Source organism: Electrona antarctica (assembly GCF_951216825.1).
Source record: "Electrona antarctica genome assembly, chromosome: 23".
Taxonomy (NCBI): Eukaryota; Metazoa; Chordata; class Actinopteri; order Myctophiformes; family Myctophidae; genus Electrona; species Electrona antarctica.
This window is the reverse complement of record NC_136804.1, coordinates 22,229,082-22,245,393: the sequence shown is the minus strand read 5'-3', so window position 1 is coordinate 22,245,393 and position 16,312 is coordinate 22,229,082. Positions and strand designations below refer to the sequence as shown.

General features: G+C 42.6%; 2 protein-coding genes across 3 annotated transcripts in view; both read right to left on the bottom strand.

Moving 5' to 3' along the window:
* Positions 1-6,681, bottom strand: part of LOC306916629 (uncharacterized protein) — a 23,117-nt gene extending 16,436 nt beyond the window's left edge. The window contains exon 1 of the mRNA XM_079494590.1: positions 5,715-6,681. Coding sequence (XP_079350716.1) covers positions 5,715-6,594 — 880 coding nt within the window. The 5' untranslated portion in view covers positions 6,595-6,681. The remainder of the gene's footprint in view (positions 1-5,714) is intronic.
* Positions 6,682-15,112: 8,431 nt separating this feature from the next.
* Positions 15,113-16,312, bottom strand: part of LOC306916432 (tyrosine-protein phosphatase non-receptor type 12-like) — a 52,165-nt gene continuing 50,965 nt past the window's right edge. For both annotated transcript variants that reach the window (XM_079494282.1, XM_079494281.1), the window contains exon 17: positions 15,113-15,957. In XM_079494282.1, the coding sequence (XP_079350408.1) occupies positions 15,948-15,957 (10 nt within the window). In that variant the 3' untranslated portion in view covers positions 15,113-15,947. The remainder of the gene's footprint in view (positions 15,958-16,312) is intronic.

Sequence of the window (16,312 nt, the reverse complement as noted above, 5' to 3'; positions counted from 1 at the left end):
GAATCTGTTCTTCTACATCAGTGGTTTTCAACCAGTGGTCCGGGGAGGTTCCAGGTGATCCCCAGCTAAATGATGGAGAGTTTGTAACCAAATGGACACTTAATAGATCTTTAACTCTCAAAACTCTCATTTTACGCTCTCAATAATTACATTTGGATTACTTAATTTACAAGACGTTTACACAATTAGACAATGTAGAAGAATTGTTATTTTGTTCAATGTTTACCTGTTACTGTATCTCTCCTAACAAAATGTTATCCGATAACAAAATCTTCTACGTTTTGGGTCTGAGAGGCTAAATGTCATCAAAATGTGGTCCATGACTCAAATGGGCCTTGACATGAAAACCACTGTTCTATATGGCGGACCCTGAAGCCAACCCTGCGCAAGAATGCTCGTGCCGTACTTAACATCAGCAAGAGTGTTCATGTTACCAACAATACCCTGTATGAGGGAATACCAAGGGTGAGCCAGAAAGAGCCAGGAGAATGAGACTAGCAGGACACTGCCAAAGACATCAGGAACTGCCAGCCAGCAAAGTAGTGCTGTGGGAACCAACAACACATGGGCATCGATCAAGACAGAGACGAAGAGTTCTTATAATTACTCTCTCCCCGCAAGGCATGGGGAGAGAGTATGTTTTGCATTCTGTCCGTGTATGTGTGTGTCCGTCCGTGTGTGTGTGTGTGTGTGTGTGTGTGCGCGTCCGTCCGTCTGTGTGTGTACAGTTAATCTCCGGCACCGTTAACCCGGTCGATGCCAAATTTTGCACACACCTGGATGCACACACACCTGGATGCACACACCTGGATGCCAACGATGAACCTCTACCCCACATTTTCCAGAACGGCCTGTTATAGTGAAACCAGGTGGCCGACTTTTGAAAAACTATTTTTTTGATTTTACTCCTCCAGATTCTGTCCAAAAATCCCGCAAATCGTTACGCACTCTCTCTATAGTCATGTGCTCAAGCCGGATCTGTCCGATATTTCAGATTCCGTTCTAATTGGCTAACATTGGCTTTCAAAGTTTGCAGGATTGGCACGTTTTGAACAAAAAGCCTCAAATCATGAACGCAGCGTGCAATTTACCCTTTTCACATTGGCCTGTTATAGCGCCACCAACAGGTGGATTTTTGCAAAACACATTTTTGGAACAAAATAACTCAAATCATCCAATTGCCATCGAATGCGTAAGAAGAAATGGCACCCTTTTCACATTGGCCTATTATAGCACCACCAGGAGGCCACAACCTGACCTGCTCTGGTGGAGACCTGTGCCCCGAGGGGCACTTTATCTAGTTTATTTTGGTACCACGCCATGGTATTCCGTGCAACGAGAATGCTGCATGACACCACTGCTCCTCATACCCAACCCCAGTCCTGACCATGACCTATATCCTAATTAAGCTCTTCTAATCATCATGACCCGTGTCTGACCCATGCTACCCTGTCCAGACAGTCAATTCCAACCATCTGCCTAGGCCTGGCTGTCATTACATAATCGGCTAATCGCAATTATTTGAGACAATCACAAATCATTTTGCATAATCATCAATCATTTCCATGTTGAAAAATGTCCATACATTTTCAAACATTTATCAAAATTGCAGAATTAGCCAGATCTAAGCTTGTAGATCAACTATTTCCACTATTTTGTAAATTGTTTGGAAAGAAAAATATATAAAACATTATTAAATGTGTCATGATTTCTTAAGTTATTTGTCATATCTGCCCTGCATGTGCAATTTGTGATTATGAATCCTAAAAGGCAAACAGAAATACAAATTGTACCCGGACGGTTAGCTCAACCGTCTGGGCACAGGCTGCCAAGCCAGTCGGACAGCATGCCCTGGGTTCGACTCCCGAGCCCGACGGCCTTTGCCACATCTCTCTCCCCCTTTCCTGTCTAGTTACTGTACCCTATCAATAAAGGCAAAAAACAATAAAATAATACAAATTGTAACGTTCCAATGTTCAATGCAAAGAAACACAATAAAATCGTTAATCGGCAACTTAAATTTGTAATCGTGACCAGCCCTAACCGTCTCCCTCTTTATTATATTATCAAATGGACTTGACAACTTGTGCCTTGGACAGGACTTTCCTTTCCTCTTTCTTTTTTGTGATTTTGTGTTGTCCAAAAGAGCTGCAAATAAAAGAACTCAAGTGAACCTCTCTGCTTCTGGGAGACAGACCGACAGTAGGAAAGCTGACAGGGACAGTTATGGTATGCAAGTGAGATCCAACTTGTTCCCAGAGACAGGGGGGCTTCTTCTAGCACCATAAACTAAATAAACCACTCCTGTCAACACCCTGGGCTCTCACTTGAAGTCACTTCCAATATCCACCACAGTGACCACACCAGTGCAAAAAACCTTGGCGTTATCTTTACAGTAATTTCAAATTTGACAAACAGATTAGCTCCGTTGTCAAAACATGTATTTATTCACGTACGACTACTCGCCAAAATAAAACCATAATCTCCCACTCAAACAATTTTGAAACAGTGATCCATGCTTTTATTTCTTCCGAGGCTGGACTTTTTCAATGCCAGTGATTTTCAACCAGTTGGTAAGCAAATGGACCATAAGAGATGTAAAACTCACTGGGTAACTCACTGGGTAGCCTCGGTACCTAGGCTTTTATTTCCGTTCGCATCGGCTCAAACGTGACATTTCGTGGTCTTGGAGTGGGAGTGAACTACAGTGCAGAGGGGGCGTCGCTCAAAAATAATGGTGACGTCAGTTTTCTTTGCTGTTTTCTACCAGGGAGGGGAGGGGCGGCAGGGGGCAATCGGTGAACCAATATTCTCCAGCGCTTGCTCCATGCGTGCCCACCCCTCTAGACTAGAAAGCACGCTGGCTGGGCCAGGCTAGGTTCCGGGCAACAAACATCTAATTTCTCTTTTGGGTCACATTAGTGCAAAAAGTGACATGGTGAGATAAAGTAACCCAGAGAGAGTCAACACTTCTACCGCCAGCCACGCATCTCTGGACACACCAGAGCTTTTCTGATTACAATGTCGTTAAATTATTAAGTCCTGTTGTCTAATAACAAGGCCTGTGTGTACAGTGTGTGTGTCTTCCTAAACCTGCCATGCGCAGCCAGGTGGAAAAGAGAGAGAGAGCGTGCGCACAGTGCACATGCACCCACCATGCTGTCACTCATTTACATACACACATTTTGTTTACACTTTTGTGTGTCATGATGTATCACACAAGGCCCATTTATGACAGAGCTACAGTGTAAAGTTAGTATAGGGAAAATGCCATCACCTCCATCGCAGTACAGAACAAGCTCACAATACGTTGCGATGCGACACATTGTGAGCTTGTACATCTGCTAATGTCAAAAGATTTTGATGCAATGCCAATATTTTTACACAAGTACATTTTTAATTCCAGACTTTTACTTACAACATAACAGAGTATTTTTTCTATATTGCAGTATGATACCTAAATGTGAGTACTTTTTCCAACACTGGCAGGAACCAGAAATTTAGAACATGGTGTTAACTGGAAGCACTCTCTCTCTCTTTCAGCTCCGGGGTTGTGTGTGGAGGTGGCGTGGCACTACTAGGCTACTGTACCAAAATAACCACTTGCCCTATAATGGCGGATGTACAGTAGTACTGTACAGTCATAATATTGTTATGACAACATACAACGTGGAGTAACGCTTTATCAAAACACCAACTGCCCCCACAAAAAACGTTACCCAGTAGCGTTTAACGCTATGTCACGTTAAACGAGAGAGGCAGAGAGAGAGAGCAGCTGGTTGCAAAATATGAACCATATCGTGTCCTGCTTTGGGTTTGGGGTAGAGGGAACCTCTCTGGTTCATGCGCGGGTGAACAGGCTGGAAGACACATGATGAATCTGTCTTAATAAACAATTAATACATAACATATTCATTAATTAATGATCAACATTATCCCGTGTACGATTCAACACGGCCTTCAACAAATAGTAGAGGAGACGGTTACATTTAAACTGCTAAAACCGACGCGTTGTTCCGATTGATTGATTGACTGCAAAACCTGTCCGTCAGTCAGTTCACGCCACCCCCCACTATATATGGCCGTCAGTCCTCGTGACACCCCCATATATGGCCGTCAGTCCATCACGCCTCGTGACACGCTCTATATATGGCCGTCTCCATATGAAGATCACGGGGCCCTCATCAAACCCTGTACACTCAAGACACTGCCCACGCTGCCACCCTTAGATCTCCATATATGGAGCTGACCTGTTCTGACATTCCATATGTTGATCTGACGGTTCTGACCTCATCAAACCCTGTACACTCAAGACACGCTCCATATATTATGGCCAGTACAGAATTCATTCCATATGTTGATATGAGCCCCCATGCCAAAGCACCAGCGCTCGCCCAGCACCAGCAGTTTGCCATCACCCAGGTGGATGCATGCACGCGACCTCGCTCTAGGTTGCTTCTCGCTCTCAGGGCGTCTTACTGGTTATTAACAGTTTGCAGGGGTAAAAGCACAGGAAAGTACAGTTCAATATACTGTACACGGTCTGCTAAGAGGATTTGTAATCCATAATAATGCACTATGGCTTGTTTCCATTCATTGGGGTCCTTCATATTCAATTCATCAGAGGTTCTCGAAACTTGGACAAAAGTTTAAAAAAAAGAAAAGAGAGACACAGAGAGAGAGAGAACTGTATATAGACGCCTTATCAGACGACATCACACTGATAAGAAACAGCATGCGCGCGCACAAAGGCAGCAGAAGAACACCACCTCTCATAAGATGCAATGGAAAAGTTCTAACTGCACTCACGTGTAAAAAATGCCCCATCAAACTTTCAGATGCTGTTTTTCTCCCAGTGGAGGAAGAATGATTAGGATTTTTATTGTGATCTCTCGCCCTTGAAATATATAATCCTTGGTTTCTGTTGTGTTTGAACAATAATAGCAATTCAAAACAGTTGTCCTCAAAACCACACCTCCAGTCGCTGTCATAAGAACGGGAGGTGCGCTTATGAACAACACGGCAGCAGACCTCTACGCTCACAACAGTCGCATCTGCGATGCGATGTGAGCTTGTATATCAGCTGTTCTCTGTGCGCAATACTGTTGGGATTTGAAGTATAAATGTCTCCTAGGGTGCACCTCACTAGCCAACTCACAAGAGGAGGTTGAATGGACTGAAACCAGCGCTCCCCAAAACAACAGGTTTGGAGATCTGTTGGGAATTGATTACATGAAACAGTCACCCGTGCGCCCAGTCCCAATGTTTGTAAACAAATAATTGGTCTATACTTTCCCAATTTTCCCAACAGTTTTTGAGGGGCGCTAGCCCCTCCTATATACAGGTTTGTTTTGTAAACGCCATTGACAATGAAGGGAAAATGTACTCATAATGTGCCTCATTACGTCATATTGTCTCTATATTGTTAATGGCGTTTAATGTTTGTTTTACATCACCATTACATCACCTAATCAACATGAGTTAAACTTTAATATATTAGCGCCCCTCCCTTCACACGGGTGTGATTTTTATCATATTTAGACATTTGCTTTGACAATGTAAACTAAGGTATGTTTTCTCATGCCATGGAGTTTACAGCGATCCTGCGACTCAACCTTAAACTGTTTACACACAAACACTGTGTTTTAATCATGGGGATAATAATCATAAATGTTCTAGTCTAGCCTGTGGGATTACTAACTAAACAACCGTACCTTTCCGAGGCAACATGACAACCTCCCCGCCGTTCTCCCTCTTCAGTGCATGCTGTTGTAGGCTGACTGTGTTGTTATTATTTACAGCACACGTCCCGGTGGGTCCAGCATGTTGTTGTAGGCCGACTGTGTTGTTGTTGTTATTATTTACATCAGAAGCAGACGTCCCGAACAGGGTCGGTCCAGCAGCGAGCAGCACTGATGGCTTCTTGTGGTGTCTCTTCTTGTCTCGGTCTTTCTCCATGTTGTGGTGCTGCTGCTGCTTGTTGCTGTCGTCTCTGCTTGTGCTCGGTTTGTTGTTGGCTTTGGAAGAAGCAGAAGAAGGTGGTTTGTTGTGGAGGAACAAATCGCTCTGTTTGGACACTTTATTGTGGATGTTATGGTGGTGGGTCTTTATTGTGGATCCTCCTCCTCCGCCGCCGCCAGGCGCCGAGCCGCCGCCGTCAGGGCTGCTGCTGTTGCTCGCCCGGGCGAAGCTCCACAGAGCCGCGTTGCCGTAGCTGCTGGGTTTCGGGGGGTGGTGGTGCCCGTGCTGCTGCTGCTGCAGGGTGCTGCTGCTGCCGTGGTGGTGGTGGTGGGTGTTGTTGTTGCCCCCGGCCGTTGGCGCTGCCGCTGCCCCGTCTCGGTTGACTTTCTTGGGTTTCTTCTCCTGATCCTCCTCGCTAGTCCGGAGCTTCTGCTTCTTGGGCGGCGGTGGGTTGTTGAAGTCGCTGCGGTCGCCAGAGGCTCTTCTCTTCGTGGGTTTCATCATGATGAGCGCCGTGGTGTTGTTGTTGTTGTTGTTCTTGGAGGTGGAACTAGTGGCCACTGCTGCACTAGTGGTGGCAGGAGGAGCACCAGTCCCGATCAGGGGGACGATGGAGCCCAGCGTGTCAGCCATCTTGAGACGCTTGTGTTGTGTTGGTTTGGTTCCCCAACGGTCGGTCGGTCACTGCCAGCCCAGCCACACCGAACAGTGTGCGTGTGCGTGTGTGCGCGGCGAGGGGCCCGTCTCGGTGTTGCCAGGTTCCTGTTTTGCGAGAGAAACAAGCAATCAGATATTAGTCCAGACATAGGTCCAAAGATTACATAATAAATGCCAAAACTTTAATAATAGATATCGCAATGAAATAAATAAAACAAAATGCAATGAAATAAAGGTATTTGTTTAATTGTATTTTTGTATTTATTTAATTTGCTATTTTTCCTCCACTGCAGTAGCCTATTTATTATTAAAGTTTTGGTATTTATTATTTGATTTTTGCACCTGACTGACTTCCATAATCAGGTCTATGAGAACAAGCCCAAAATAAGTGAGCCCTTCTCCGGAGAGTCACCCAGCAGCGCTGCAGACTCGCTGCAGGGTGCTATAGGTTCTTCGCCCTTTGCCTTGTTTAAATGAAAATAGCCTAATCACAATAGAAATTGAAAATAGCTCTGACTGCAACTACAAGTACATATAAGCAAGTTTACAGAAAAACACACTTTAATAGCGGACATGGCAACATTGACTGAGCAGGCTGGGAGGGGGGGGGGGGGGCTGTTTGAGGGTTGAGGGCGGAGCGTGAACTTGTTTGACCATTTAGAGGCGGGCCAAGTCCTTGATTGACATCCCACTCCACTGACACATGCCTCCTCTATTTGAGTGGCCACATCAAACATGAGGTGTATGCTGGCAAATACTGCGGCATGGTCAAGCTGGAACCCCAATAGGCTTTTGACACCATGAACCACTCCATACTGGTTAACAAGCTAAAAGTGATTGGTTTTGATAGCACATCAGTGAGCTGGATGCAATCCTACCTGGAGGGTAGAACAGATGGTGGAGGTGAACGGAACACTTGAAAAAAGGTGGACCCTCTTGTAAACAAGTGTAATGCTTTATTGGGTCGTCCACTCACAGTTGACAGTTTTTGTATCGAGTTGTGCTTGAAATGTACTGTAATTCTGCAAACTGTTAATATATTTCAATCAATCAAAAGTGGACCATTTATTGGAGGAGTAACTTTTTTTTTTTAAAAGAAAAACTGTAGCCTATGTATCCTGTGTGTGAAATAAAAAATCTTGAAGGACGTGTCCCTGGCCTGTTTGGTGTTTTTGCATAGTACTGTATATTTTATATAGCCTACTGTATAGGCCTATACTGCAAATCTTTTATCTGAATTTTCTGACCTTATGTCCATTCTCCTCACAGACTTATCTTAATTGGTGATCTGAACTTTCATATTAATAACTGTACTAACTCTAGAGCAATGGAATTCATGGACCTCACGGCAAGCTTTGACCTTGTCCAACATGTAACTGGCAGTACCCATAAGCACGGAAACACGTTAGATTTGGTCTTCCCAAAGGGTATATATCAGCCATTTCTGAAATTCCTGCTTCTGTTTCTGATTATTGCTGTATATTCTTTAATACTACAGTTCTAACACCAAGAGATCACTCTGAAACTGTAATTAAAAAGACAAATCTTGACGAGACAGCAATAGCACATTTCTCCAATTTAATGAGCACTCCTACTCCATCTAATGCGACCTCAGTTGATAACCTTGTAGATGATTTCAATGACAAATTGAGATACTCCCTAGAGATACAGTGGCTCCTTTACAGATTAAGAAAAGGTATAATAGCCATAGAACACCATGGAATAATGCCGCCCTGTCAGCTAAAAAGAAACTGCCGCAAAGCTGAGCGACAATGGAGGAAAAATAAACTAGATGTCCATCTGGAAAATTTTAATGAACATTTACATAACTATAACACTGCTCTCAGAAAGGCGAGACAAACCCATTTCTCAATATTAATGATAACCAAAGAAATCATAAAGTCCTATTTTCCACCATCAATAGTCTTCTAAACTCTAGACCTGCTACAGTTTTGAATGATCAAGCACTCGCTCTGAAATGTAATGAATTTGCCCTCTTTTTTAGGGATAAGATTGTTAATATCAGAGCTTAAATTGTTAGTCCTATTCCTAATTTTACCTCTAACTCCCCCTTAGTTACTCACTGGGATTTCCCTGGTCAGGCGCCATCTTTCGTGATGGACTCGTTCGAGCCAGTCAGTATTGACTATGTCAGCACCTTGATAGGAAAAATGAAGCCATCCACTTGTGCCCTTGATCCCATCCCAACCAAACTTTTCAAAGCTACATCCCACTGTCTCTCCCAGTATACAACTAATATAATAAACTCTTCCATCCAATCAGGTATATTCCCCAAATCCTTGAAAATGGCCCTGGTAAAACCTCTGCTTAAGAAGCCCAATCTGGACAGCACTGATCTACACATTACAGACCCATATCCAACCTCCCCTTCCTCAGTAAACTCCTTGAAAAGACAGTTTTTAATCAACTTCTCATTCATCAACAAAAATAACATTTATATAAATTTCAATCAGGTTTCCGATCCGAGCACAGTACAGAGACAGCACTACTAAAAGTAGTCGGTGACCTCAGAATGGCAAGTGATAAGAATTAAGTGTCTATCCTCATCCTCTTAGATTTGAGTGGTGCATTTGACACTATCGATCACTGCATTTTAATTGACAGACTTGAAAAATGGGTAGGTCTGTCTGGTAGTGTCCTACAATGGTTCCATTCATACCTAGCTGAACGACGGTTCTCTGTCTCTCTGTGACTCCGTATCAGAACCAGTCGAGATAGAGTATGGGATTCCTCAAGGAAGTATTTTAGGACCCATCCTCTTCTCCTTATATGTGCTGCCACTTGGTCACATCATTAGACGCCATAATGTTAATTATCACTGCTATGCAGATGACACCCAACTACACTATCTGTTTCACCAGACGACCCCAATGCCCTGAGTGATCTCGCTTCCTGTCTCAATGACATCCATCTTTGGATGTGTAGTAACTTTTTAAAACTTAATGAAGGAAAAACTGAGATCCTTCCTTAGTACAGCTGAAATTAAATGAAATGAAATCTATATTTACCCAGGGTATCTGGGCTAAGCTCAAGAACTTGTTTCCAGCCAGGCCCTGCTCATAGAACACCTTTCATCGTAGTGGTTCAATGCCTTGTTCAAGGGCACTTCAGCGGTGGTAATTGTAACGTGTCGGACGGCTGATTCGAACTAGGAACCTTCCGGTATCAAGACCGCGCCGCTATCCGTTCGGCCACCGCTGCCACTAAGCTAATGCTTGGATCCCTGGCTAGACATGTCAAAACAGAGGTCACAGACCTGGGTGTGACTTTAGACTCAGACCTACATTTTAAATCAGAGAGATGCAAGTACTTGTACATGCTTTTATCACAAGCCGACTAGATTATTGCAACTCCATTTGTTTTGAATGACAGATAATCCAGAATGCGGCAGCTAGAATTTTAACAAATACCAGAAGCAGAGATCACATTAGTCCAGTCCTGTCAACACTATACCAGTATCCTTTAGAATAGTATTTAAAGCACTTTTATTTGTTTATAAAGCACTTAATAACCTGGCACCTTCGTATATTAAGGATTCCATAAATGTTTATGTTCCCACTAGAACACTCAGGTCTTCATCCACTCTTCTTTTAAAATTACCCAAAGCTCAACATAAGAACACCGGTGAGGCAGCTTTCTGGGTCTATGGCCCCAAGTTGTGGAACACACTACCACTGCACCTTAAAAGGGCGACCTCGCTTGCTGTTTTTAAGAGCGAGTTGAAAACGTATTTTTTCAACTTGGCATTTGTTTAGATTTATCTTGTGTTCATATTCAATGTTCTGATACAATGTTTCTTACAATGTTTTCTTTTGTATTAGTATTAGTATGTTGTCTTGTATTGACCTGCTGTTTTGTTTTTCAGCATTCCACTGCTTGTTATTTGTTTTATGTGAAGCACTTTGGGTTGCATTTTATGTATGAAAGGTGCTATATAAATAAAGTTTATTATTATTATTTGTATGTCATTAAATGTTCAGATGATTATTTTGAATATGATGAAGCCAAGGACGCCAAAGTAAAGACGCCATAGTGCTTTCTTGGGTTACTTGACATGTTCAACATAAATTGAACCCAGGATTTAAAAATGCACTTGCCAGGCTGCCATGCCTCCATAACCTGACTCCCAACCCAGTGTACTCTCTGCTGCCCCATCTGGCAGTCAGGTTAATGCCTCCAGGCTCCAACCATGACTGCTAAACACTATGTTGAATGCATGCAGGAAATTTGTCATAAATAATAAATATGTACTACAGTAGTACAGTACACGTCTAAACGAGCAGCACGGAATACCCAATATGTGCGAGTAGAACATAATCTAAATTCAGATGGGGTACCCTGCATGTGTGAGTTGGAGAGGAGCAAAGGTCGCTCGTCACAATGCTATGGACCAGAGCTAGAGCAAAGCCGTCTCTCACCTCTCACCTGTGTTAAATGAGGTTGGTAGAGCGGCTGGATGGGAACCGCGAGGTCCCCAGTTCGATCCCGGGCTCCCCATGCAGAGTTCAGTGTCGAAGTGTCCCTGAGCAAGACTATGAACCCCTAATTGCTCCCGAAGTTCAGGTTGGTGCCTTGCATGTTTTCCTCCTAGCCTTAATGAGTCACAATGGCATAACATGACATGTTACCCTTGGATAAAAGCGCTAAATGCACCATTTATATAATAAATGCACCATTTTATACTTAAGAATGTATGTGACCACATGTCGTTTTATGACATGTGTATTTGTATGTCGTGGCTGCCTACATACAAATACATGTAGGCATATTATTTTACTAGCAAAAATATTAATGTGGTTGTGTGGGAGATATTTTGATATTATATGATTGAGTAGCCTAGCTCTGTGTGTGTGTGTGTGTGTGTGTGTGTAACAAATATCTCTTGTCGACAGACAACCACAACCTCTCAAAGACAAAAACAGAGAATTCAACATTTTCACTTAAATGTCTTTCATTTTTACTGATTTATTTCTGCAACATACAAAGGTGTGTGTGTGTATCTTATGAGGGGTATGTGCCACAGGGGCCATATAGCTAGATGAGGGTTCCACACATGAATGAGCAGGCAGGTCGCAAATTGCATCACTTGCCCTCTCACAGCGCTCATGATGATTGGAGGAATGGGAAAAGGGAGTATGTGTTACTTTCCAAGGATAGAAATGTGTTGAATTGAAAAGCAATTCGCGCGCGCGCACGCGCACACACACACACACACACACACACACACACACACACACACACACACACACACACACACACACACACACACACACACACACACACACACACACACACACACACACACACACACACACACACACACACACACACACACCTTTTAGTAGTCAGAGACTGGAGAAACAAAGACAAAGGAGAGTGATAATGAGAAAGGGAAACTAAGAGAAAGAGAAATGCTGGCAGCTTTCTCTTCTGCCTCATCTATATGAAATGATCCCATATTTAGATGGATTAAAGTTGACTGTAGAGGAGGAGGCGCTTTAAAACAGCCGTCCTTGTCCAACTGACACAGGAGCAACGAGATATAGAGGTACTTGTATACAAATGAAAGGAGGGAAGTTAAGAGTGTAATTTAGTAGTATTGTGTCTGTGTCTGTGTCTGTGTGTGTGTGTGTGTGGAGCAGGGGACAGCGGACGTGTGACACAACCAACAGCCGCCTATACAAAATAACTTTTAAAATAACATTTACAAAAAATATCATTATTAATATTATCATGACTATTATCATTAATAATAATACAATCTTGTAGCCATGTAAGACTTGTAGCCATCTTGAGGGGAATTTGGTGGTTCTGATGACCACTTGTGTTTCTTAAACACAATAGTTTAACCTTTTAAAACAAATATGAACATAAAAAATAACTAAAACCTACAAAAACAAACAAACAAAAAGAAGGAAAAAGGTCAGCAGAATAATTTACAGTTTGGAGCGGATCGATGTCGAGGAAGGGAGAAATCGTCGCCATACATGCACAGACTTTCTTACATCTGTTAAAATAAGAATATTCAAGAGACAGCAGCAACAACAAAAATATGAAATATTATATACCTAAGTTGCCCTGTACACTTTATTTTATAAAACAATGCATATATAGATATAGTTACGGTAGCAATGGATGGAGGAGGAGTTAGATCAACCGAGGATGGGGGACTGTCAAATAGAAATACTTGTGGGCTGAAGCTTGTCAGTTGAAGAGTCATGGAAGCTCCCATTTTAAATGTGATAGTGGAGTCTGTATTTTGGAGGTCAGAGTTCAAATGCGCACACACACACACACACACACACACACACACACACACACACACACACACGAGGTGGTGTGTTGCGTAAACTTCAAACTACACATTATTTAAGCTAAATTATGTCAGTTTTCCTTTCCAGAAATGTTTTTTCTTCTGAAGGCTTTAATTATAGAGGAGCGAGGAAAATGAGAGGAGGAAAGGGAAAAAAAGCGATGAAGGAGCATATTTATTTTCCTGACGAGAACAGGGAAAACACAGAAGAGCAACGGATAATCCTAAAAAAAAAAAACACGCACACACACAGTCACACACAAGAACAGATTAAGTGGAAATACAGTAAGAAAGTAAAGGAATGAGCAGAAGTCAGATGAAGAGACATTGAGCAATACAGACTTTTAAGAGAACAAAGCAGTGAAGGAGTGTTTTTGTGACAGGAGTTAATAAGGCAGACTGGTGGTCCCAGCACAGAGCACTATATATACACACATACACAGTTTGGCCAAAACTCTGGAGAGGATCAACCAATAAACTAAAATCAATCATGCCTTTGGAAACGTACAGACTTTAAATAGCAATACTACATTTGTCCGGGTAGCTCATCGTGTTAGAGCACTCACCCCTTGATCGCAACAGGGCTCTGACTGATACCGACAATAAGCCTCTCCGATCTACTTACCTACTGCATTTGTTTAAAGGACATACAAAATGGAAATGTATAGTCCAGGGCTTAGTAGACAGTACACCTCAACCGTGACTTTCCGGGGCAATCCCCCCAAAACACTGGAGTTTAAGATCACTCGTTTAGTCAAAGCCGGCGATATGCTCCAGTTGACAACTCAACCAGGTGACCCTATTTTGGTCATGTAATTTATATTTTCACACACACACACACACACACACACACACACACACACACACACACACACACACACACACACACACACACACACACACACACACACACACACACACACACACACACACACACACACACACACACACACACACACACACACACACACACACACACACACACACACACACACACACACACACACACACACACACACACACACACACACAGTGAATGTACAGCTCCAGCAGGAAGGAGATCAAAGAAATCACCAGAGAGGAATACTGTCTAGTAGTGTGGGTCAGTTTTATGCATTCTATTTCTATGGCAGTCATTTGTAAAGTAGCACCAGTACAGACAGACAGACAGACAGAAAACCCTGGCAACCCGTTGACAGACACCCAGCAGAAGAGGTGCATCATGGGTAATAGATTATCAACGTTTGGGTGTTCGTTGGGTGTAGATTGTTACTCATTCAGCAGTTAAGAGGCGGAGGTCCTCTCTGGTGGCAGTTCAGTCGCACTTCGGCACTGATCAGGAGGTCGGCCGCTTTACGTGACACGACCTACACTTTTAAGAATGATTCCTGGTTTTATGAAAGAAAAGCCCGCACTTTCAGTTAACGTCGTAAGCTATTAGCGTTGTTGTCTATATGAATTCATGAAAGGACATTTGCTCCATGGTCAAGTTTGTGACATTTACTGAGGTGACTAATGAGGGAAAAAAAAGAAAAAAAGTTATGATGGCATGCAACACTGGTCAGGGAGAAAACTGAATTTGTACGGTCCCAGCCAGTGCTGTTTTTGGCAGCAACTTTTGATTTTTGTTTTAGTAGGTTCTTGAAACGTTTTCATTTAGTTTTAGTCACCCGGAATGTTTTAGTGTCAGTTTTAGTCGACTAAATATCATAAGATTTTAGTCGAATAAAATCTACAGGTGATTTAGTCGACTAAAATGCATTTTGGTGGGCCTTGATGCAGTCGTACTGGCTGATTTTACACTTAACAAATAAAAGATCTATTTTCAGCATGCAACCAAGTGTAAAATGACTTATACTGGACCTCTTGTCCACTAGTTTTTATTTGTTGACAAAAACAGTATATTTAGTCTTAGTTTTAGTCATCATAGCTTACTTCATTTAGTCAGTGAAAAAAGGTAGGCGACGAACATTTTTCGTCGACGAAAACACTGGTCCCAGCATATATACTGTATGATGCTTTGCTGTCTGGTGTCTGTCTGCCCATAATTCACAGCAAAAGGTGGGCAAACCATGTTGCTTTTTGTTTAAGACAGAGAGAGCGTTGACGACGGACAACATACAGCACTGACATGGAGATATAAAAGGTGGACAAAAAAAATGGTGGAATATTTCTTTAATGGAGAGAAAGTTGCATCAGAGCTTCAGTTTTTGGGATCAACTTTTTGGGTCAGAAAGAAAACACGTTTGTATATTAAAAATGTTCCCTTCAATAACTTATTGATTGTAGTTGGACCTCAAAATTATTGAAAAGGAGCAGAAAAGTGTATCGTCAAGTGACTTGGCAGCATTCAACGTGGTCGTTTAAGGAAGTGGTCGAAGGTAAAAAACCTTTGTTCTCGAGTCCTTTTAAACAAAAGCCATTCCTCGTATGATTGTACTGTGTATGATTAAAGAAAACAAGATCATGTCGATATGTTAACCCAACCCTCGCTCAGCCCAAAGAGATTTAAATATCAAGAGATAAAACATTGATTAAAAAAAATACAAATAAAAACAGGAACCATCCTTAAACCGTAACGGATCTCGTATCAGCGCCTGAGAAAAAAAAACAAGAAACAGAAAAAAAATGTGGACCTCTCCAACAGCAGGACGTTGAAAAGGAAGGCTTTGTCCCACGTACGGGCAAGCCCTCCATCCAATCACTGTTCATTTCCTCTGCATTGTGGCACTTGTTACATAAGGAGGCGTGTCTATGAATATCTGAGGCCTTGCCATTGGACCAACCCAGTGGGTGATGAAGAGTCAATGACAGTCCTGACAGGTACGTGTGTGTTTGTGTGTGTGTGTGTGTGTGTGTGTGTGTGTGTGTGTGTGTGTGTGTGTGTGTGTGTGTGTGTGTGTGTGTGTGTGTGTGTGTGTGTGTGTGTGTGTGTGCGCGCCATCATGTCCACTCTACAGGAGGTTCTCTGGGGCCTTTTGGCTGAATGCAGCGATTACCGAACCCTGAAAAGAACAAAGAGGAAAAGGTTTAGTTGGGGTTGGACTGCTACAGTTAAGTTGAACTATTTTCTTCTGAAAGCTATATGGCAATATATGGCCATATTGATAACATCAGGGACCAGGCGAGCAGCAGGCAAAATGTTCATTTCCGGTTGTGTCCGTTTCTTAGCAACCTAGAGCTATTCATATGCCAAAGAGATTCTATGACAAGAGATGAAACGTATATATTTTTGGAATCACCACCAGATGGCGTATCGCCCCAAGGCACATAGTGATATTCTGTATTAATGTTAATGTAACACCTCAAACATGCACATAAACATGCACAGTCACGCACGCACATGGGCATACATGCATG